At 41.1% G+C, this 24,683-nt stretch overlaps 1 protein-coding gene across 7 annotated transcripts in view; it reads left to right on the top strand.

The window, feature by feature from the left end:
* LOC100877010 (uncharacterized) overlaps positions 1–24,683 on the top strand; it is a 72,029-nt gene that overhangs the window by 33,343 nt on the left and 14,003 nt on the right. For 6 of the 7 annotated variants that reach the window (XM_076539373.1, XM_012294972.2, XM_076539375.1 and 3 more), the window contains 3 exons: positions 21,000–21,149; positions 23,588–23,782; positions 24,327–24,412. In XM_076539373.1, coding sequence (XP_076395488.1) covers positions 21,000–21,149; positions 23,588–23,782; positions 24,327–24,412 — 431 coding nt within the window. The remainder of the gene's footprint in view (positions 1–20,999; positions 21,150–23,587; positions 23,783–24,326; positions 24,413–24,683) is intronic. The other variant, XM_076539372.1, reaches the window with a different exon arrangement.

Raw genomic sequence — 24,683 nt, 5'->3', positions numbered from 1 at the left:
TTTTCGACGTGTGCAAAATCTGAATGAATCTGACAACTTGTTCTGTTAATAATTAAAGTAAAAAGAAGGTTCTTTCTTGTTTTGATCAATGAAATATTTGTGAAGAGACTCCATGAGAAGTACATGAAAATCAAGAGACTTTCAAAAATACCAGCTATAATCTCCAGATACCATGCTGAGTTTAAAACACGATTAAACCTTTAATTTCAAATATGTTCCCAACATTCGTGTCGTAGGGAACATTTGTAACGGCGCTGACAAGCAGTAACCGAGTTCCCTGAACTTGCAACGCTTTGTCAGCCAAAGTTTCGTCATTGACATTTCGCCAGTCACTAAACGCTAATTTCTCACTGACGTTTTTCAATACTCTTCCACTATAATTTTTCATCCAAGGTAATTTTCTCTCTGTGCAACGGCTTAATCTTACGGACTGAATTATCTAAACCGAAAGTTTCGAAATGTCGGATTCTAAAAATTTCTTGTGTGTCCGAGGTAAATCATGAGAGAGAATAAAACGAAAGATGATGGGTGGCGTAAAAATCTCGTGCTCGAACGTCTTGTTCGGAATCGGAACACGGAGGTAAAAAGTTTGCAATGTATCGAAATAAAGGAGCGCGGAACAAAAAAAGAAGCGAAATAAAGAAAAAAGGAAAGAGTCAGAAGCAGAGCAGATTTCAAGCCGTATTCTTTAAGTCCCGATCGAAAAGTGAAAAATTAGGTCGTCATCTTTCCGCTCGCTGACGTCATCGTTTCTTACGAGCATAGCTCGATTTTCTTCGCTAACACGGTACGGATACACCTGTGCACCGTCGAAATTAAATATGTACCTCCCTCGGACGATCATCATTTTCAGATTATTCCCAGTCGCAGATTCACCGGTTGCGAATTTTCTTCGTTCCGCTTTTCTTCCATTTTCTGCTTTACTATTCTTGACTTTTCTGCAGTGCAATTCCTATTCTTTGCTGAAAAGATGATAAGCGAAGTGTAACTCCGGGGAACTGGGTCGGGATTAAAATAGGTTTTAACGTTTTAGAGGAGAAGAACTGGGAGGAATTAGGAAACTTCTTGCGGAAGTCTAACGTGATAATTTCGAGTGCTCGATTATTTATTTACGATTATCTCGACAGCTGGTGATGTATTTTTGGGGTGCCTGGACAAGTTCAAGTCTACGTTTTCTTGGAGAAAATGGGGGATTTGGAATTTTTGGGATTTATGGGATTTTTGGGAATTTTGGGATTTGGGGTCCTTGGGATTTGGGATTCGTGGGATTGGGGGTGTTTGGGATTTGGGGTCCTTGGGATTGGGGTGCTTGGGATTTGGGATTCGTGGGATTGGGGGTGCTTGGGATTTGGGGTCCTTGGGATTTGGGATTCTTGGGATTGGGGGTGCTTGGGATTTGGGATCCTTGGGATTTGGGGTGTTTGGGATTTGGGGTCCTTGGAATTTGGGATCCTTGAGATTGGGGGTGCTTGGGATTTGGGATCCTTGGGATTTGGAATCCTTGGGATTGGGGGTGCTTGGGATTGGGGGTGCTTGGGATTTGGGATCCTTGGGATTTGGGGTGTTTGGGATTTGGGGTCCTTGGAATTTGGGATCCTTGAGATTGGGGGTGCTTGGGATTTGGGATCCTTGGGATTTGGAATCCTTGGGATTGGGGGTGCTTGGGATTTGGGGTGCTTGGGATTTGGGGTCCTTGGGATTTGGGGTCCTTGGGATTTGGGATCCTTGGGATTTAGGATCCTTGGGATTGGGGGTGCTTGGGATTTGGGGTCCTTGGAATTTGGGATCCTTGGGATTGGGGGTGCTTGGGATTTGGGATTCTTGGGATTTGGTATTCTTGGGATTTGGGGTCCTTGGGATTTGGGATCCTTGGGATTTAGGATCCTTGGGATTGGGGGTGCTTGGGATTTGGGGTCCTTGGAATTTGGGATCCTTGGGATTGGGGGTGCTTGGGATTTGGGATTCTTGGGATTTGGTATTCTTGGGATTTGGGGTCCTTGGAATTTGAAGTCCCTGAAATTTGATATCCTTGGGATTTGAGGATTTAAAAACATACATATCTAAGTATTCCGATATTGAAACATAGTGTTAGGTTGCATACGTACCCAGAAATTGAGTGACACTTGTAGATCTTAGAATCTAAATGCAGAAAGACGCAAGAATAGACTACTGATCCGAATAACGGACAACTTAAATTAGTTAGAACTTGAACTACACTTCTGACATCTGACATACCAGAAATACATCTCTAGTAAATTCAAAAGTTGTCGAATGGACTATTCTTCCCCAAGCAATTCAGTTTCTTTCGGCTGAACGATAACATGATATTTCCGCTGAATACGTAGATACCAGTATCCGTGCTGTGAAATAGAGCACGGAGAAGCTGCAAAATTATAGGGCATTACTGCGAACCGATCGCATTAAGAATTTTTATTCGAACGTACTCGGATTCCAGCAATTACGATCGGCTATTCGCCGATCGAAATTCGTGAAATATCACGCGAACGAGATCAATGGACGAAAAACGTCGCGATATATCAGGCAAAGTATGCTGAAGTGGTCGAACGATTCGCGAATCGATTTCATACTTCGACCATTACGCAACGGCGCGGATTTTACTCGACGATTGTTGTTCGCTTTAATGAAAGAGTTTGTTCTTTTTTCTTCTCTCGTAAAATTCAACGACATACTTTACGGGGAAATGAGACAGAAAGTCAATCTTTGCGAGAAGAAAGTTTTCTATGGAATATTGAAGAGACTTTATTCTTCCTCGACTTTTCACTTTCAAGCAAAAATTTTGTTTATGCAGCACATTCTTTGTTTCTTTACTCATTTTGTTGCTCGGTAAATTCTTTAATAATTCTACTATTACTATAAGAATTAACTTAGACAACTCACAGCACTCAAATTCATTCCCCTACGTAGAAAACAATCGATCCGAGTAATCAGTATTCGACGAAATATGCAAATGGTTCCACGAGGCATAAAACGCACGCAACGATGACACGAACGCAGCGATTCGAAGCTGACGAAACCCAAGAAGAAGGAACCCGCGTGGAACGGTGCAAGCTCGCAAAGTAAATAACGTCAGAGCTCATTAATGGCGCGATCCATCGAAATGTCATTATGCTGGTCGCGGATCGCTTCAGTTTACTCGAGGCTCGCGAGCGTGTGCACGCGCGAGAACGATTGTCCACGCCACTCGAGCTCGCTGGAACGTCGCGCCGTCACGTTGCGCGCCGATTATCCGAAGCGTTTGATTAATTGCTTCGTTAATTGATTCACGGCGGGCCGACGATGCGCAATAACCGACGGACGATCAAACGACGCGTGAAAGACCGGATACCATCGTCGCCGAACTACCCCGACAATTTATGAATTGCCAGTCGTTCATTCAATTTGGTGACAGTTATGGAGAAAGTGCTACTCAAGTTTATTTTATTTTGATACTCTTTGTGTCATTTGTGTATTTGGTGATTTTTAACTGATTTCGATGAGGATTCATATGTGATCATCAACATATGTGAGTACAACATGTATGAGCATATGTGCTAACACATGTGACCACAACATATGAACATATATCTTAACACATGTGGACATAACATATCAACATGTGTCTCAACACATGTGACCACAACATATGAACATATTGTATGTTTCAACACATGTGACCACAACATATGAACATATTATATGTTTCGACACGTGTGACCACGACATAGCAACATATTATATGTTTCAACACATGTGACCACAACATATGAACATATTATATGTTTCGACACGTGTGACTACAACATATGAACATATTATATGTTTCAACACATGTGACCACATCATAGCAACATATTATAGGTTTCAACACATGTGACCACAACATATGAACATATTATATGTTTCAACACATGTGACTACATCATAGCAACATATTATAGGTTTCAACACATGTGACCACAACATATGAACATATTATATGTTTCAACACATGTGACCACAACATATTAACATATTATATGTTTCAACACATGTGACCACAACATACCAACATATATCTCAACATATGCGACCACAAAATATCAACATATGCCTCCACACATGTGACCGCAAGATATCAACATATGTCTCAACACATGTGACCACAAAATATCAACATATGCCTCCACACTTGTTACCACAATATATCAACATATGTCTCCACACATGTCACCACAAGATATCAACATATGTTTCCACACACATGACCACAACAAATCAACATATGTGACCACAAAGCGTAATCTCGTTACCTCCTCAAAAACTAAAAAGTTCCCAAATACTTGCAACCACTAAATCACTCACCCTCAACACATCGAAGCTCCCAACCCCCATTGTGTTAACGGCGCCGCACGAATTCGGTCCACGGTAGGAGATTATGGAGCCGGTCTACAGTGTAAACTACAAGCTACGAGCGTAGTCACACTTTGCTGCCCCGTGCTCGACGGTCATCGCTGCTGTAATTTGCCGGACTATTTGCCACGGTCGGACATTGCGTCCTACTTCCTGCTCTCCGCGTATCCGGTGTCGAAAAACCACGGACGAACGATCGGCCGTTGAGTGTCAGGGTGAGTGCTCATCATGGGACCCTTGTACTTGTCGCAACCCCTGTTTACCGTGGATCTCGTGCACAGGTTATGTGCATTGTGACCCTGCGAAAAGGCCTCGCTTCGGGTCATGATGCTCTGTGGATTGATTTGCTTATTAGCGCGCTGATTGCCACAGTGGGAATCGCTGTGACTACGGCAAGGGTTAATGAGGGTTATTAAGGGTTTCGTGATCTAATTTTCCGGTCTGACCGTTTCACTTGCTGCTCATGCTGGTACTAGAATACTAATTCCTCGCAGGATCTCTTTTCTTACTTTCTGATCGGTTAGCTAGTTAAATAGTTGGGAAGTGAGTTCAATTTTCTTTAACGCAGGGCTGTTTCTAATGGATTTATCCTCTAACGTGTTCTTCAGTGTGACGTCAAATTTTATTATTGGGTGAGTTATATTTTTATTGGATGAACGATATTCTCGATAGCGTAAATGTGATGTTAGGGGCCAAGAATGGGAATTGTTCTTTTTAGCAAAAAGTGCGGTTTGAGAGACGTGACAGGGATGTAACGGCTATGGTCAGAGGTGAGCTGGCAATTTCGAGCGGGCGAGCGTGTACCCGTGTACCGGGTTGTTTGTATTCGTGGCGATGGCATTGCCCGGAGCGTCGTTTTCCGAAATTACGAGCCGATACCGTTACAATCGGTTGAGCGATGCACCACCGCGTCACGTCAATCGCTATATATTTTCTGCTAATCGATCGCCGCCACTTCCGGCCAAATAGATCACGCGCCTAGACGCGATCGTCGAACGAGAACAACAACCAATGAATTCGTCGCGGTTTTTGAGAGGTCAAATTTAACGACCTCTCGATTGTCAATCGAACATCGGTCAGGATTCGTTCGGTTAATGGAGCGACCTCGTCTCTTTCCTTCGTGAATAATTAACGCTTCTTCGGGAATCGGTTAATTCCTACGCGACCGACGGGATTAAACTTGGAGAGCGACGGAATTAGCGTCGAGCGGTCCGATGAGATCAGCCCAAAGCCGTTCGCTCGTTATTGAATCCTCTTCTTGTTCTTCTCATTAGATCCACCTCTCACACTTTCGTTTTTTTACATCTTTTGCGACGTGAAAATTCTTTTACCCGAGAACGTGTCGGAAATTATTGGTGTGATGAATCGAGTGAAGTTTCTGCTGAATTTTTATGAACGTATAACTTTCTACATATTGAAGTTTGGATAAGAAACTTTATGGAGGGAGCTGGAGATGACTAGTGGCCTTGTAGACGAGATATTAATAGGTGTGGTGGTTTCTCGATATATTGCCGTGGGCGGAGTTACATCGCGTAACTCCATCGTAGCCATACAACGTAACCTTTGCGACACTTCGTATAATACATGGGAATTAAACCTTTGGTAACTTAGTAAAGTGTTCAGCAAACAATTTGTGTATAACGATTTCCTGCCAATATAAATTAATATATTAATACACTCACGGATTTATTACCTTTAAATCATTTTACAGTTTCAACTGTTGTATGACAGCTGTTTTGTCCAACACAGTCTTTGTCCCGTATTTCTGTAAAATGAAATTCTCCGTCAACGATAATTAATATTTTAATTAATTTACGTAGCGAGATTATAATGTTAAAAATTCCTTTGCTGCGCCGCGTTTAAACATATCCGCCGCGTCCGCTGCGTGTGCAGGTGCTATCCATGGAAAATTGAAATTCAGAGTTTGATAACCAGGCAAATTCGTTGCTAAATGGAAAACTCGGGCGAGATAGTGCGTACACGAGGCGCTACTCCTGTTCACAAAGACACAAACGAAATAGGATGAAAGAAAAAATGTTATTTTCGTAGCCCCGGTATTCATGGAGCGACTGGCCTCGGTGCAAAACAACGTTTTAAACGGTGCACACACCTTTCATCGCAATTCTCAAACTCCTGGTAAATATGTACGTGTTTACGAACTTCTGATGAATGGAACGGTTTGTATCGCTGGGCAATTTTATTTAAATAAATAAGTGAGAAGAGGTCATATTTATGTGGATGTGGAGGATATGTGGATGTGGGGGATACGTGGATGTGGGGGATATGTGGATGTGAAGAATATGTGGATGTGGAGGATATGTGGATGTGGAAGATATGTGGATGTGGAGGATATGTGGATGTGGAGGATATGTGGATATGAATAATATGTGGATATGGAGGATATGTGGATGTGGAGGATATGTGGATGTGGAGGACATGTGGATGTGAGGCATATGTGGACATAGGAGACATGTGGAAGTGGGGGATATGTGGATATGGAGGATATGTAGATGTGGAGGACATGTGGATGTGGGGCATATGTGGACATAGGAGACATGTGGAAGTGGGGGATATGTGGATATGGAGGATATGTAGATGTGGGGAACATGTGGATATGGGGGATATATGGATGTGAGGACATGTGGATGTGGAGACATGTGGATGTGAGGCACACGTCGAAATAGGGGACATGTGGATCTGAGGGACATGTGGATATGGAGGACATATGGATGTCGGGGACATGTGGATGTGGAGGACATGTCGATATTGAATCATAAAGACATATGGACATAATCATATAAAGACACGTGGATGTGGGATCATAAGGACATGGAAACATAGACATATGAAGACATGTGGATGTGGAATCACAAAGACATAGTGACATACATCATATGTAGGCATATGAGGACATGTGGATGTGCACTCATTAAAATGTGGGGACACGATGACTATAGTGAATAAATCTACAGAAACCTAGATGTCTAGAATCACTAAAAGTCCAAGATACCCAGCCTAAATTTCGGGCAAAATGTAGCAACCTTGTACACAGTCAGTTCCATTTGAAGAGCTTCCAAACGCGAAGGATTAAAGTACCTTTCCTTGCAACGTGACACCAGCGGAGAAAATTGCAAAACGATATCATGACCCTTTGCAGCAGTATGCCGTGCTCAGGAGCTGGGAAAACAAGGAACATCAACGGGTTACGATGCATCATGTCCGCCACGGTGGTCGCACAGCAGGAAGAGATTCGGTCTGGCACGAAACTGGCAGGAATTTCCAACGTTGGCGTTAGTATTCTCCGAAAGTCGCGGTCACCTCGCCCGTTTACGACAGGGCTTTTTCTCCGGGACGCGGCAGAAAAGCTTTTAAGCTCCGCTTTAAAAAGGACAGTCCGGTTATCGTGGCCGCGCGTAAATATATCCAGACACGGGGCAAAACCTCCGGCCGCCACCTTCTGCCACCGCAATATCGGATAACTCCAGGCCGCGGTTTGCGAGAGCTCCGCTTCATGCATTTAAACGGGCAACCTAAAAACGTTATTACGCTTAATAATGCCCGCTCATTATTAGGTTTGCCAGCGTTCCGATTGGTTCGACGCGATGTCGTGGCCGTTTCGACGCTACTACCGAGGGAAATTGGAGGAACCAATGTGGTAGTTAAGCCTTAATCAACGATCATTTATTTGTTTCGCTGGTCACAGCGGCTTTGACCGTGGAATGGAAATAACTGGCACGGTTAATTAACGGGAATTATAATTGTGTCGTTCCAAGGAATCGAAGATACAGCCATGTTTTCATGCAGAGCAATTCCATGATGCAAGGAAACGTATTTACATAAAGTTAATGTTATTTACATAATTCCAGGATGGATAAATCCTTTCATAATATGTTCAACGCTGTATGCAATTTTTTACTTCGAATATTTTGTCACGCGCCGTAACTCCAAGCGCTGAGATTACCACGCGCCGTAATTCCATGCGTTGTGATTACCACGCGCCGCAATACCACGCGTTGTAATTACCACGCGCCGTAACTCCAAGCGCTGAGACTATCACGCGCCGTAATACCACGCGTTGTAATCTCCACGCACCGTAATACCACGCGTTGTAATCACCACGCGCCGTAATTCCATGCGCTGTGATTACCACGCGCCGTAATTCCATGCGTTGTGATTACCACGCGCCGCAATACCACGCGTTGTAATTACCACGCGCCGTAACTCCAAGCGCTGAGACTATCACGCGTCGTAATACCACGCGTTGTAATCACCACGCGCCGTAATTCCATGCGCTGTGATTACCACGCTCCGTAACTCCAAGCGCTGAGATTACCACGCGCCGTAATTCGATGCGTTGTGATTACCACGCGCCGCAATACAACGCGTTGTAATTACCACGCGCCGTAACTCCAAGCGCTGAGACTATCACGCGCCGTAATACCACGCGTTGTAATCACCACGCGCCGTAATTCCAAGCGCTGTGATTACCACGCGCCGTAATTCCACGCACTGTAATTACTACGTGTCGTAATTCCACGCGTCGTAACTCCAAGCACTGTGATTACTACGCGCTGGAATTCCACGCGTTGTGATTACTACGCCTCGTACTTCCACGCATGGTAGTTCTACGCGCCGTAAATCCACGCGCTGTTATTACTTGCAACACGAGAATTTTTCATGTAACATATTGTAAACATTTTCAGATAATATTCTTTCATATTTGGCGCTAACTGCAGTTTGAATCAATTTTTACTACAACCTTTATATAGGTTGAAGTTGTAATTTTAGCTAACTTCTGTATCACAAAGGGACAGTTAAATTGAACATTCCGTATACTTTCCTACGTATTAAAATTCATAACGTAGTAATATTGAACTATGAACTAACCACGTTATATTTTCATTTTGAAGTTTGATAGCCGAACTTTTAATATTCAGTGAATTACGAACATGGCGCTCATTAAACTTCTGCTACGTTTAAATGGTACCATTGATAGTACAATGTATTCATATTTCGATTAAGTATTCGATCACGTATAATTGCACGCCTGCAGTGTTCATTTACGAATGATTAATAACAGTGATATCCGAACATTAAAAAAGCTATACTTTTTAAAAGCGATAAGAGGGTAAATCATAAAAGATACTTCATCAACATCGCGGGTTTTATATATGTTTTACACCTCTATTCAGCATTTCCTGCATTTTTTCCTTTCCATTTATCGTTTATTCTCGCGTCGATAAAACGCGAATAAACTGAAATTGCGGCGAACACATTAATTCACGCCTCCGCGAAACTATATGTCCGACAGAGCTGATGCCACGCCGGAGAACATAATTGCTAATAATTTATCGCGTGCAATTAAATTCGCTTTGCATGGAATTTGCCGATATTTACAACCGTTGCCTCCATTTTCGTTAACGTCTCTTAATTCTCTCGCTTCTCGGTAAATCCTTTTGTCGGATGTTGGCTACTTGTGGTACATGGTGAGATACGGTAACATTTTTTCACGTTCTGAAATTCGACGCGCCGTAATTCTAGGCATCGTAATTCCACGTGCCATAATTCCACACACTGTGATTACCACGCGTCGTAATTCTATGCGCTGTGATTACCACGCGCCGTAACTCCAAGCGCTGTGATTACCACGCGCCGCAATACCACGCGTTGTAATTACCACGCGCCGTAACTCCAAGCGCTGAGACTACCACGCGTTGTAATTACCACGCGCCGTAACTCCAAGCGCTGAGTCTACCACGCGCCGTAACTCCAAGCGCTGAGATTACCACGCGCCGTAACTCCAAGCGCTGAGATTACCACGCGCCGTAACTCCAAGCGCTGAGTTTACCACGCGCCGTAACTCCAAGCGCTGAGATTACCACGCGCCGTAATTCCACGCTCTGTGACTACAACGCGCCGTAATTCCACGCGTTGTGATTACTACGTGTCGTAATTCCACGCACTGGTATTCTACGCTCTGATATTCTACGCGTCGACATTCCATTACCTTGACACTCACAGTACACTCTACTTCTCGATATTCTATGCAATGGCGTTCTTTGTTCCTCATTGTCCTCTCCGTCGTTCTATACCTCAATATTGTACACTGCGACATTATACGCCTCGACATTGTGCATCCCAACAATCTACACCACAACGCCTCAATAACCTAAGCGCTAATATTGAACAGTCCAACAGTAAATATAGACTGCTGCATTAAACTTTAATTCAACTAAGCTCGTCATCAACAACTACCTATTTATACTGAAAGATGAAATTGCATCAAAATGTGTTAAATTGTAATTTAATTAGCATTAGTGCGTTCGATGAAGACGTATTTAACAATAGTTCCTCGTTTTAAATGAAATCTGATGGCTTGAAATAATTTAAAGTTAATTAAATTCGCTTGAACTTTTCTGAGAATATCGTGTTACATCCGCGGATCAATTTGGTGTCTAGAAATTTACGAGAGTACGTTCTGAAATAAAACGTCCATCAGTATTAACGCGTACTTTTTATAGGGATGATGTTTTTTCGATGGGTCAAAATTCTGGACATTTTGAAAGCCTAGTTAAATCAACATAGTATCGGAGAAACGAATTTTATTGTGGGCATGTTTTGTGTTTAAAGAAACTCGTCGAAACATCGTCAAAATGAAAATTTGTTGGACGAGTTTTGACCATTTCTGTTTTTCCCTTTCGCCAAACAACCGTGGCAACAGCTCCGCAATTTGTTACACAGATACGTGCGCATTTATAAAAGTTTGCAGTTCTACGAGAGATCAAATAAAAATTCAAACATCACTTTATTTAGTCAGCGAGATTTAATAAAACGAACTTCAGTCGTAGATCCTTCAACGAGGATTACTTTATCAAATACAGGGGATGATATTTAATTTCCCTTCGCCAGGTTCATTGTTTACCGCTGTCTTTGTTGCGATCCTTTGCCAGATAAAGTTACGAAGTCAATAAACCCTATAGAAACGAGATAAACTCGCGAACAAAGGGAATTAATTAATTTTCATAATAACAGCTTCCGCATCGGCAAGAAATGACGGTTTAAGATTTAAATTAAAACCTTGTCTCCTGTAAAAGATCTCTGTCAATCTTTCAAATGAAAGAGCCTGACCTGAAATCGTTACAAATAAAATAGCAAAAATCTCTTCGTTATGGGAATAACCCCATTGTTCCTGAAATATCGATAGAAAAAAAATGACGGGCTTTCTTTCGTGCGTCGCTTCATTATGCATGCGATTCTCATTATCCTCGGAATAAACGTTAATCGTCCGCATCGTTAGAGAACGCTCCTCTTTCTACCCTCCCTCGAATTCGTCTTTGAACGCCCTTTGCATGATTTGTTGTTTCCCCAAAAAATAGGTGGTTCATTTACATTTTTCGAAACTTGAAATTATATGAATAGTACATGTATCATATTATAGATAAAAACTTATCTCATTGTCAGTGGTTTAGGGTTTGTCGAAAAACGACGTCGTAAAGAAACGAAAACGAAGTACGATTACTTAGCGACAAAAGTGGTCGCCTCAAAGGATAAATATAATCATGTACCGCAATCGTTAGTTAAGTGGATAGATGTACCGTAGATTTGCAGGGTGAAAGAAAAACAGGGTGGAAAAGCTTTATCCGTCTTGGCCGGTTTCTTGTGTAGCTTCTTTATCTTCCGGCTCGCCAGCAAGGAGACAGAACCGTGAGAGATCCGAATGCTCGATAGGAACATTGCGGTGTAGATACATGGTCCGGCAAAGCCTTCCATTATCCTAGACGACGCTATTCAATTCGAGCTACACGTATTCCGATGTATTACGCGAAGCGTCTCGAGTAGATAGGGCGTCTCGCAACGATCACCCTCTCGCATGTGCTGTCCTCCATGAACAGATCCGTTTATCAGACCCGGTGATAAACTCGCGAGCCGGACACAAGAATCCGTCATCTCTATACACACGTTCTCAACGATCCTCGCTTTGAAGATGCGCGATTCTTCACGCCGCATCGGCGATGCGGGGGTGAGACAACATTGTTGCACCGCGCTTTCGAGCTCCTTCAGGAAGCGTGAAAGCTTCGAAGTCTGCGGGTTTCTTCGGGATTTTCGGATCTCACGAGATTCCGGGAAACAGGATCAACCTGCTGCGTATATCTCTCGCTGTTTGAATAACTCCGGCTGTTTCGTGACTCCTTCGTGAGCGGATTGCTGAGATATTCTGATTAACGATGTGAAAAATGTTCAAAAAATAAAGTAGTTGAATTGCATACTTAACTAACCTAATTATCTTGACAACATCTTTTTATGCAGATGATTATATGAAGTCTTTACATGAAGTTTTCATATGAAGTCTTTATATGAGGATGATTATACGAAGTCCTCATATGAAGTCCTCATATGAAGTCTTTATATGAATGTGATTATATGCAATCTTCATATGAAGATGATTATATGAAGTCTTCATATGAGGATGATTATATGAAGTCTTTACATGAATGTGATTATATGTAGTCTTCATATGAAGATGATTATATGAAGTCTTCATATGAAGATGATTATATGAAGTCTTCACATGAGGATGATTATATGAAGTCTTTATATGAAGATGATTATGTGAAGTCTTCATATGAGGATGATTATATGAAGTCCTTATATGAGGATGATTATATGAAGTCCTCATATGAAGTCTTCATATGAAGTCTTTATATGAATGTGATTATATGCAATCTTCATATGAAGATGATTATATGAAGTCTTCATATGAGGATGTTTATATGAAGTCTTTATATGAATGTGATTATATGCAATCTTCATATGAAGATGATTATATGAAGTCTTCATATGAGGATGATTATATGAAGTCTTCACATGAGGATGATTATATGAAGTCTTTATATGAAGATGATTATGTGAAGTCTTCATATGAGGATGATTATATGAAGTCCTTATATGAGGATGATTATATGAAGTCCTTATATGAAGTCTTCATATGAAGTCTTTATATGAATGTGATTATATGCAATGTTCATATGAAGATGATTATATGAAGTCTTCATATGAGGATGTTTATATGAAGTCTTTATATGAATGTGAATATATGTAGTCTTCATATGAAGATGATTATATGAAGTCTGCATATGAGGATGATTATATGAAATCTTTATATGAAGATGCTTATGTGAAGTCTTCATATGCGGATGATTATATGAAGTCTTTATATGAAGATGATTATATGAAGTCTTTATATGAAGTCTTCATATGAAGCTGCTTATATGAAGTCTTTATATGAAGATGATTTTATATAAAGTCTTTATATGAAGCTGCTTGTGTGAAGTCTTTACATGAATATGATTTTGAGGCCCTCATCAACCTCAACAAAAATATTTTCCTCAACGAATTGATTCTCTAAAACGAATGTATCGCACAGGATGAAATTTAGGGAGCTTTGTCACAGACCTGACAACGCCAAATAGCAGTCAAAGTGTTAATGACGCTTGGAGTGTGTACGGAGCACAAAGGCTTAATTGTCTTTGGACAAACGTAAGGTAGATGAAGCGAAGCTGGCAGCAAATTCTGACCGTGGTAAAACGAATACGTTGGTCAACCGGAGGATTTGGAGTCTTTCTGAAATCGAGTGCACAGAATCGGTAGTTACCCGAAGGTGCTCACGGTTCTGCATAAAAGATGCATACCATCCGGCTGGGCGACTCTCATGCGAAGTCGAATGACGACGGATTTCCAGCGGCTCCAAAGTGAATGGTCGAGAAGCCTTCAAAGGGGCCATAATTCTTTGAGATGAAAATGCGGAGACGAATGTAATATGACGTTGCGTCCGTGCAAGCCGACTGTGCATCTTTTGCGCGCGAGAGGGAAAAAGGAGATACGGGGAAAATTCTTTTTTACTTTCCACTCGGCTCGCCCTGTATCGTGAAAGATGTAACCTTATTATACCGTCAGTCCCTTTTGCGATTGAAACAGGCCGTTTGTATTTTCGCAGTGCATTTCCGTGGCAGGAGGATTTTTAGGTCGTTCGTTCGCTATTCCGAGAGACAGCGTCGATCGAAACTGCGTCGCGTCCGTTCGATTCGAGTTTTCTCGTTTAAATTCTGAATTTTCCTTTCGCGTGAAATTGTACAGGGCCACAGAATGGAAATAGTTCATTTACATACGAAAAACAGGGAAACGCTGGCTGTCGGCGTTATTGATTGGAAGAATAGATGCGGGTACCTTGAGAGGTATTGTTGAACAGAAATGCGAAAGAAAACGCAATCGCTGGAGGGATAAATTGAGTTTCGATGTTGCGATACAAATGGCACCGATCCCATTGGACCGTGTTTAGAATACGGTAATACCATTAAATTAGTTCCGCAGGTAAATAAATTACCTTCTTTCTATTCCAATATTCTGCCACTTCGACTATTTTCATTATTTTCATAGCTCTCCTTAACACAATGAAGTTCCTGCATGCTCGATTAACGCTTCACCGTTACCCTGAACTTGCTAGCAGACAACGAACCGCGAGAGTTTCCGGGCGCCGGGGGTGATTGTCACGGCGGGGAAAGGAGCTGAAAACGCGGCTTCCACGTGCCGCTGCTACGACGTTTTCCACCAACCGTTCGGCTGTTTCGCTTCTTTCGGATTCTCGTGCCACGGCCGTCTCGTAAAAAGCGGACGACACGACTTCGCACTTTGCCTGCGCGAAACGATACCGGAGTCGAAGGAAACTCGCGAAAGCGGCTGCTGTCTGCGAAAATGTAACCTCGATAAATTCATATCGGGTTACGCGCGTCACGACTCCCATAAATTAAATCTCCTACCAAGCGTGCGTAATGCGACGTGCAGTGAACTACAGATACGTTCTTGTAAATGGATAAGCCTCAGAAATTGATTGGCGTTAATTGATTTTGCCTCCAGATTTAATGAGGTGGACTCTTTAAAGGACTCTGTAAAGGACGCTTTGTGAAGTCCATAGAATAATTTTTTTGTAAGAAGTTTATTTGACATAAAATATATGTTAACTTTGTCGAAGTGAATTAATTTATGTTTCAGACTTTATACATTCATTTAGACTTATTCATCCTGCTATTTTTAATTTATAAATGCATATCGGAAATATGTTTAATAGTATACATTAATAGTTTGAATTAATGCTTCATGATTGCGTATCGAATAATGTAAATATAAGGAAAGGAAGATGTAAAAAAGTAATATCGCGGTGCATCGGCGCGTAATTCCTGATTGACTTTCACTACTTGCGTCCCAGTAGTACGAGTCAATAATAGCAGCGGCAAGAGAACATTTAATCGATTCGGAATCAACTTACCGTGGTATTTCTTGCCTGCATGCAAACACGATGATCCCGAATCCATTTACCAGGGAAGTAACCGAAGAACGAGCGCAAAAAAGCAATCCCCGTAGAACGAGATCGATTTTAATAGTAGAAAAACGTTCTCGAAGAAGGAAGCGCTGTTAATCCGCGCGCTACAATTACCATTTATCGCCCTACGGGCACACCTGAGCGTACAACGTAATTAAGTAATTTAGTTGGCTTGCATATTTCACGAACAAACGAACAAAGGGTAGATGAACCGGTTGATAAAATACTCGCGTAACAATAACCGAGCATCATCAAAAACTCTGTCGTCCCTCGGGTGCGACGTTAATCCATTAACTGTACAAGCACGGAATAATAAGATACCGAGCTGTCCAAATCCCGTGTTTGTCATGTAAATGAAGTATGCACCCTGATACAAGGGATCCGCAAAAACGAGCCCCGGTGTTATACAATTTTCCGGGCTGGCAATTATCGTGCTTCTCATTGGCAATATCATCAGCCCCCAGTAAAAGGTGCCAGGATATCTAAACATTACTCGGACAGAAGTTGCCGGGATACTGTATGGATTGCAGGACCAGAATGGGGCACGAAATGGCATGTATAACGGCTTTCGCATTATCGTTTAACCCTCGACCCCTTTGGAGCCGCTCGTCGGGGCTGCTCGAGTGAAAAAGTGGTTTCATGCTCGAAGAAATGTTTGCTCGTAGAATTCCAACTCGCATTACGACCCTTACCGCGAGCCAAATGAACTTTGGTTTCAGCGGTGTAACGCGTCGAAAACAACCCTCCAGTCTGCGTTACCGCCCCTTTCATTGCTGCGAGCCTTCTCAACTTTTTTTTCCAACTGTCATAATCATTTCAGTACCCCATATCGTTGCAGAGGTCTAATCACCCTTGCAAGCACTAAACCATACGGTTATGTAGTTCGAATCTCAGAGGTTCTCGCGAGATTGATTTCCTGTGGCATGCATAAAAATACCGAGCATGGAAAGAGCAATCTTGCCAATAGGAGCGATCGTCGCATTATTCTCGCGTGAAATCAATTTGAGAGCATCAATAAGGTGTCTTAAAATTCGCGGAAACACGATGCGTGCCGACATCTGTTCGAGAACGGTGTAACCCGCGTCTAGGGAAGTTTCGTAGCTCCACCACGAGGTGGCGGATCAAGGCGCGTTCTCCACCCTCCCCCGCCGCGGGTGGTCGACTCGCGTGCAACGACCTTATTGTTTCCGTCGAGACAGGATGGCAACGTTGTCGCCGATGTCGTCGACCTCGAATCCGCATATTTCGAAACGGGCCGCAATTACAGGCCGCTAATTAAACTTCCAAAGTCGCTGAAATTGTACGCGGGTTATAAATATGTATTCGACGTCGCCAGTAAAATGAAACATTAAAATCCGACCGGTAAAAACCGCAACCCCGTAAGGATGCGGTTCGCTCGTAAATTGAACGTTGATTTGTTTCGCATGGAACACCGTGGCGACTCTGTCGACTCCGCTCGTGAATTATTCTGCTGGCCTGAGGGATCGTAAGTTGCACGAAACGATACCGAGCGGAATGGCCGCTGTTGTTACGATTGCCCGAATGGAACTTTTAATTTTACGACCCACGCACCTTTTGCTTCGACCGCCTGTCGTCGATTTAGAGTTATTGTTTTCGCCAGCGCAACACTTGGGACTCGCCGTTATTGCCTCGCGGTGCGGGCAGTTTGCTCTGGTCAATATCTGCGGAATTCTAGATGTGTTCTTGCATTTTGAGTTCGACTTTGCTGCTTGCAAACTTTGGTATATTCGAAAATTTTTTTTCGCAATTTTTTTGCGAGAAATTTCTTTAACACTAAAACTACCATGACCGCTAGTTAAATGACTGCCAGTTAAATGACCGATAGTTAAATGACCGCTAGTTAAATGACCGCCGCATAAGTTTCTTATTATAAGCTACACATTTTGTTGAAGTACATTTCTTGCATTTAAAATTGATTTTCATGAAGATGAAGAATAAATGTGTGTACTGATTTATGTTTTATCGTTTGTTTACTTATTTTTTAACTTCATTTTTAGTTTCAAATTAAGTACGCATTATATGCTGGTAGGTTTAGTGTTTATCTTGACGGTATAGATTTCGATAAAACTTTGAGGTATTATTAAAACAGGAAGGTAGACATATTGGTACATAAAAAATTTTGATTCCGAACCTTCAGAGATTTCCTTCAGAAATAAACTTGAAAAGAGGCATTCAACACGTGTAGATAAAATTAATATGCCCTCGTAAATCGAATATAATGATACAAAAGCGAAGTGTAATCGATCGTTCAGATAAAGGTGGAAAAAGATTGAATTTCTGCAAACATTCATTCCACTGATCGAGTTACACACTGAAAGCTCGTATGCGTTGACTCTGAAAGCTGAAACGTTGTAACGTTATAGAGCATCAAGGGAACCGGTGGAAACGAGATTTAAACGTAAAATATGTTCGGTACACAGCGTCCGGCTTGCTGGATATCGTTCCGAGGCGCAGCAAAGTGTGGCAGGTGATATCTTTTTACAGGAACACGGTCCGGCCATGTTGGTTCTTTTATTAGGATATAGATTCGCGTCAATTGATTTATAGCGGATGCGCTTCGATCTACTGGATGCAGCACCGCGCTTCCAAGATGAAAATATCCCCAGGTATGATTCCATACGTCAATTTCGCGAGGACATCGATCCGCCTTTTAATTTTCATGGAAATGTGCTTACGTTTTTGCACCGATTTTTTTTACCGATTAAAGGGACATTTAACAGGTTGATTTAGCAGGCATTAAGAGGGGGATTAATTAATTTAGAGGGAGATACTGACCTCTTTTTAAGCCGGGATATTTCAGAGGAAAACGACAGAAAATAGGTCGATACGATCTTGTGGAAGCGGCTACATGGTGCATTTATTATTGGCCGAGTACCTTCCGTATGATTGCATCGACCTATATTTCTCATTGCGTTTTTACCGTCGCGAAATGGTTGCAATGAAAGTGCGCCCCGAGTGGCCGGCGATCGAAGCGGTAAATGTCTCAGAAATCAACATTGTACATCAGAATATCAACCCTTATGGGATCCATTATGTCAAGAAATATATTCGTAAACTTTAACAAACTGAAAACCAACTTAATTTAAAATTAAAATTGTACAGCTAACTCGGAAAGTGAGAACAAGATTAAACAAATTTTGCATTATGAAAATGCTGATTAATTTTTAATTTTTTAATTTTAATATTGATTTAAAAATTTTTAATTTTAATATAGATGTAAAAATTTGCAACAGTTTAAAAATTTGCAACAGTCTAAAAATGTGCAACAGTCTGAAAATGTGCAACAGTCTAAAAATTTGCAAGAGTTTAAAAATTTGCAACAGTGTAAAAATTTGCAACAGTATAAAAATTTGCAACAGTCTAAAAATGTGCAACAATCTAAAAATTTGCAGCAGTCTGAAAATTTGCAACAGTAAAAATTTGCAACAGTTCAAAAATTTGCAACAGTCAAAAAATTTGCAACAGTTTAAAAATTTGCAACAGTCCAAAAATTTGCAACAGTATAAAAATTTGCAACAGTTTATAAATTTGCAACAGTTTAAAAATTTGCAACAGTCTAAAAATTTGCAACAGTCTAAAAATTTGCAACAGTCTACAAATTTGCAACAGTTTAAAAATTTGCAACAGTATAAAAATTTTAAACAGTGTAAAAATGTGCAAGTAACTTAAAAGAGTGAAGTATTAAGGTATTACTAATAGGGTACGAAGAATGCATCCATGAAAATTTATTCAATTTCGGAATGGAGGTGCGCTTGTCCTCGAATATGCAAACGTTGCCATCATTTACTTAATCCCATGCAAATACCAACTACAAAATTCATGATCTCGCGGTGAAATTCTTTGCGTCGTAAATTTTCGCTGGTAAAAAAGGGGTGGCCCCTTTCGGCAACAGTATATTGAATTCATAGAATGACAAAGGCCATTTCGCGTAATGAGGGCGAACAGTTACGAGGAAGGATCTCATAAACGAGCTGTACCACCTCGTCCCGGCAAATGATTCAATTTGACCTGTTAAAGGGTGCAATATTTCCCTGGCAGTCCATAAAGTCGTTAACACGTCGTCAACGAGGCTGATCATCCCCTTTGTTACGCCCTTTATTCCTTTCCTGTTTGCTCGTAGTATTTGTTCATTACTACGAACGTATTAGCGTATCCACCGGTAAGATATTCAACGAAATTAATTGCTGGAAGGGGTTGGAAGCAGTCGGTTTATAGGGGCTGAGATAACGGCGTATTCTCGAAATCGCCCCATCAATTCTCCTCCCTTCGCCAAAGAAAAATAAGGGATTCTAGGTGATGAGTTCCAGTTAGCTGCTCCGCTCGAAATTACTTAAATACCCTTGATTTCGAGCTCTTTAAAGGGTTCCAACTCAAACGAAGTCGTAGATAGGGGTGTACAATTAGATCTCACCCCTTAATACCTTCTTTCGAATTTACTATTTGAAAATTCAAATCTTATTTCGCTAGACAAAAGTTTGAAGGATTTGACAGGTGTACATTCACATAAAACACGTTCGAATAAATTTTCGGGATGGAGGGGGTAGTCTAATTTGTGGATCGTCAGAAAAAGGGGAGAATTTATAGATGGCCTAATACTGAAAACTCGCAGTGAATAGTTGGTAAAGTAGAGGGTGATAAATTTCGCGACTGACTGTAGTTCCATATGCAAAGTTCACTGATAGTTGTTAGCTGGATGTAAATCAAAAAGTAGCAAAACTGCATCCCAAATATTTAACTCGTTATTTAATCGGTCACATTCGCGCGACAATAAAGGAACATTTGAGTATTTCAATGAAACTGCATTATATAGAAATCAACGGTTTAATACAATTCCGTAGCAAGTAAATTTGCTGCGGCACGGGTTTAATTATCCAATCAGCATTTCATCTGCGGCTAACGAGGAAAAATTTCTTCCACCGTTTATTCATCGCCCGCACAATTTTGTACGACTTCGCGGAACGCTATCAATTATAATTAGTAAAGCATTCTGCATTCGTTTGATGCCGTTTTAATTATCAAACGCTCCGCGTTCGAATTTTCAAATCTGCTCTGCGAGACATTGAATTAATCCGCGCAGAATGTCTGGCGTTATAAACAGAGCAACAAAGTGCATTTTAATACGCTGCGCGAAAGAGGATTAAAAAACTGGGATAATTGCGACATCGAAATAAAAAGAAGGGATACCAGTTTTTATCCGAAGCTCTTTTCTTTTTAGGTCAGAAAACTCTGCGAAAGTACCCTGTGATGGTATTTATTCATGGGGAGAGCTTTGAATGGAACAGTGGCAACCCCTATGACGGTACTATATTGGTAGCTTATGGTAACGTGGTCTTCGTCACTATCAACTTCCGCTTGGGTATTCTCGGTAAGTAGATTCAGACGTGTGGTCAGACACGCTCTTTTCGTTTGTTGCTTCTAAATCCTCTGCTTTCGGATTATGAAATAATTCGTATGCATATTTTATGTATTCGTCTTCATAATTAATTCTTGTTTATGATAAATGAGCAATATCTTTTTACAATTCATTCAAAGTTAATTCCTTATAACTACAAACTTCTGTGCATGTTATTATAACATTTTGTGCATCTTGTTAAGTCCTGTCTATGTTAATATTTTTTTTAAGTAACACTTCCTTCAAAATTTATCTTATCATGACTAAAAAATTCTATACACATTAATAATTCTTTTGGTACTTTTTTACAAGTAAAATTTTCCTCCAGACTACTAAGTTATTAAAACCATAAAATTCCATCGATGTTAACAAATCCTTCCAAGAATAATAAACGTAGAGCTTTCGAAAGATACCAAAGTACTATGAAACCGTGGAAACAGTGGAGTATCAAAGCGATTATAAACGTTCCGGATCTGAAATTTCAACGGGAAACGATGGAACAAGGCTCGAGCTGACGTTTCGATACGAATTTATGAAATCTTGCCGAACGTCACCGGCAGCAGCGTTGCATGAAATCAGGAATTCTGCTTCATTAACGTTCTCGCTTCGCTGCGCCATCGGTTTTTGATCTTCGACTACCTTCTTTTTACTCGTCCCTTGCAACTGCTTATCGATCCGTCATCGTGCACTGGGACGAGCCACTGTCGTTTCAACATCTTTTACAGTCCTCGTATAAATAACTCGTCCAGGGCTCTTCGTTTTTACAGCTCGACTCCAAAAACCCTTCGACAAATTCTTATCACTTCGGTCACCACCAAAGAGTTCATAAAATTCATGAACTTGTTCTTCGGATCGGGATTACTGTCGTGTGTTCAGGGTGCAATTGATAAGGTCAAATGTACAATTGTGTTAAAATATAAAATAAAAAATAAATTAGAAGTTCTATTTCATTGGTTTTAATGTTATAATGATCTGATATGTCATTTTCATTTTTTATGATTTTTGAAAAAATTTACAAGAGAGTCTCCTTGATAATTCATCTTAAATAATTTTTTTTTGATTGAACATTGTTAAAAGATCTCGAAAACAATTTCATTGCTTTTAATGTTATAATAATCTGATATATCATTTTCATTTTTTGTGACTTTTGAAAAAATTAACAAGAGAGGATCTCCTTAATAATTCATCTTAAATAATTTTTTTTTAATTGAACATTGTTAAAAGATCTCCAAAACAATTTCATTGCTTTCAATGTTATATTAATCTGATATGTCATTTTCATTTTTTATGAATTTTGAAAATATTCACAAGAGAGTGTCTCCTTAATAATTCATCTTAAATAATTTTTTTTTTTATTGAACATTGTTAAAAAATCTCCAAAACAATTTCATTGCTTTCAATGTTATATTAATCTGATATGTCATTTTCATTTTTTATGAATTCTGAAAAAATTCACAAGTGAGTCTCTCCTTCATAATTCATCTTAAATAATTATTTTTTAATTGAACATTAAAAGATCTCAAAAAAATGTATTAAAAGAGAGGTGATGACCATGACAATTCGAAGGGAGTAAAATTCATCCGAATTTTTCTAGAGGAGTCGAAACATACGTGGGCATTTATTACAGAGGGTAAAAAGCGTCATTCATTAGTCCGGTGGCAAGAAGTCAGCGTTGACCGTAAAATTTCGGACTTACACGGAAAAGAAAAGTTCTTTTTCGCAAGGAGAGTAGAGTAAAAAAAAGGCTCGCGGTCGAGACAAAGGCGGCCTTTTTGCCCCCGAAAGTTCCATCGATCCCCGCCATTCTCCCCTGGCCTGCTCTATTTTTTCCCACCACCCTTTTCCCCCGCACCTCGGCGCTTTTGTAGCACCGTTTCAGCGGGTACTCGTAACGACGAGCTTCCGCCTATCTTTTCCCCTGAAATGATAACGCGGCCTCCGCGCGCGATGCAAATGGACGGACGTCGGTGCGCGAGCTGCGCCGCTACATCCGAAAAGTGGGGTGCTTTAAGAGGAACTGCTCGCCGAAAGAAGAAAAAAAAGGGAAGGGAAAGAAAGAAGAAACGGCCGCGAAACCATAATCATAAATTAGGTTAAAGTGCTGGGAAGGCGCTTAGTTAACTTCGCCCTCGCTTGCAGCTTGCTAGCCGGCAATCCGAGAGCGGATAACTTCAGTCCTTCGCAAAACAACGGAGAAGAAATATGACCGGGATACAAGGATCGTGGGAATAAAAAAAAATACTGCACGGGTGTTGGTTTACGTTTTTCACCCCGACTTTTGGTGCAACGAGATCGGCTCGTAAAACGTAACAAGGTTTCCCGCGTTTCAATGAGTATAATGAATAGCAATGGGCGGGTTAATGGTCTTCGTTTAGTGATTGCCACGATAAAGTTGCACCATTTTGTTACAGGCTTCTTGAGACCGGGCACGGGGGACTCCACCGTCAGCAATTTTGGACTTCTCGATCAAATAGCGGCGCTTCTTTGGTTACGAGAGAACATTGCAAATTTTGGGGGTGATCCGAACAGTATCACATTGGTCGGACACGGCACGGGGGCCATTTTTGCCAACCTGCTGCTTATCAGCCCTGTGGCTAATAAGAAAGGTAACGATTATTATAAAACAATGATGAATAAAACGATGATCACAGTGGAATCCGCCATTTTCCCAAAAATACTTGCGTGACTCAGTGATCTCAGTGATTACCAAGATCTCAAAAACAGTGATCTCAGAACGTAGTGATAATCGGAAAATCTTTCCAACAAGAATTGACGAAGTAATATAAGGAATAAGTAGTATAAGTCAAGCATTGGTCAGACGGATTCGGATAACACGAAAACCTCGGCGTTACTGAATCTCAGGGATGACGTACACATAATTGAAGGATTCATACGTTTCCCTCGGAGACCGTGATAAAGGAAAGAATAACCATTGTGAAGGAAAGATAGAAAGAAGGGGGAAACGACGGTCATTTTTCACCTGTGCCACGTACCAAAGGGAACTTTTCTCGTCTGGCGGCCGGCACAATGCTCGGTGTCCGGTCAATAATTATATTGGCCAATGAAAAATAACCGTCCTTAATATTTTACCTGCCTAGGAGGCCGCTCCAGCATCGGTTTATTAATCGTTTCTCCGTGTCCTTTGTGTAGGTCTTTTTAAGCGGGCCATACTGATGTCTGGGTCTGCCCTTAGCGCGGACGCTATTGGGAAGGCGCCTTTGCAGATCACGAAGCAGGTATATTTTATTTATGTTTAGTAGTTTATTGGAGGTTTAGTAGTTCAGTTATTGGGGGTTGAAGTGGGGGTTGGGAGTTGGGCCCATTAGAAATTTTATTATGCTAAGTTGGACCCACCCTAAGTTCTGTTACTCCGAATTCGACATGTTCCGAATTCTATAGTATGGAGGTGGACCCACACCGAATTCTATTATGCCGAGTCGGACCCACCCCGAATTCTATCGCGCCGAATTAGGATAAATCCAAATTCCATCGTACTGAGTTGGATTC

This window comes from Megachile rotundata, chromosome 14 (genome assembly GCF_050947335.1).
Source record: "Megachile rotundata isolate GNS110a chromosome 14, iyMegRotu1, whole genome shotgun sequence".
NCBI lineage: Eukaryota > Metazoa > Arthropoda > Insecta > Hymenoptera > Megachilidae > Megachile > Megachile rotundata.
This window is presented reverse-complemented; position numbering and strand designations above follow the sequence as displayed.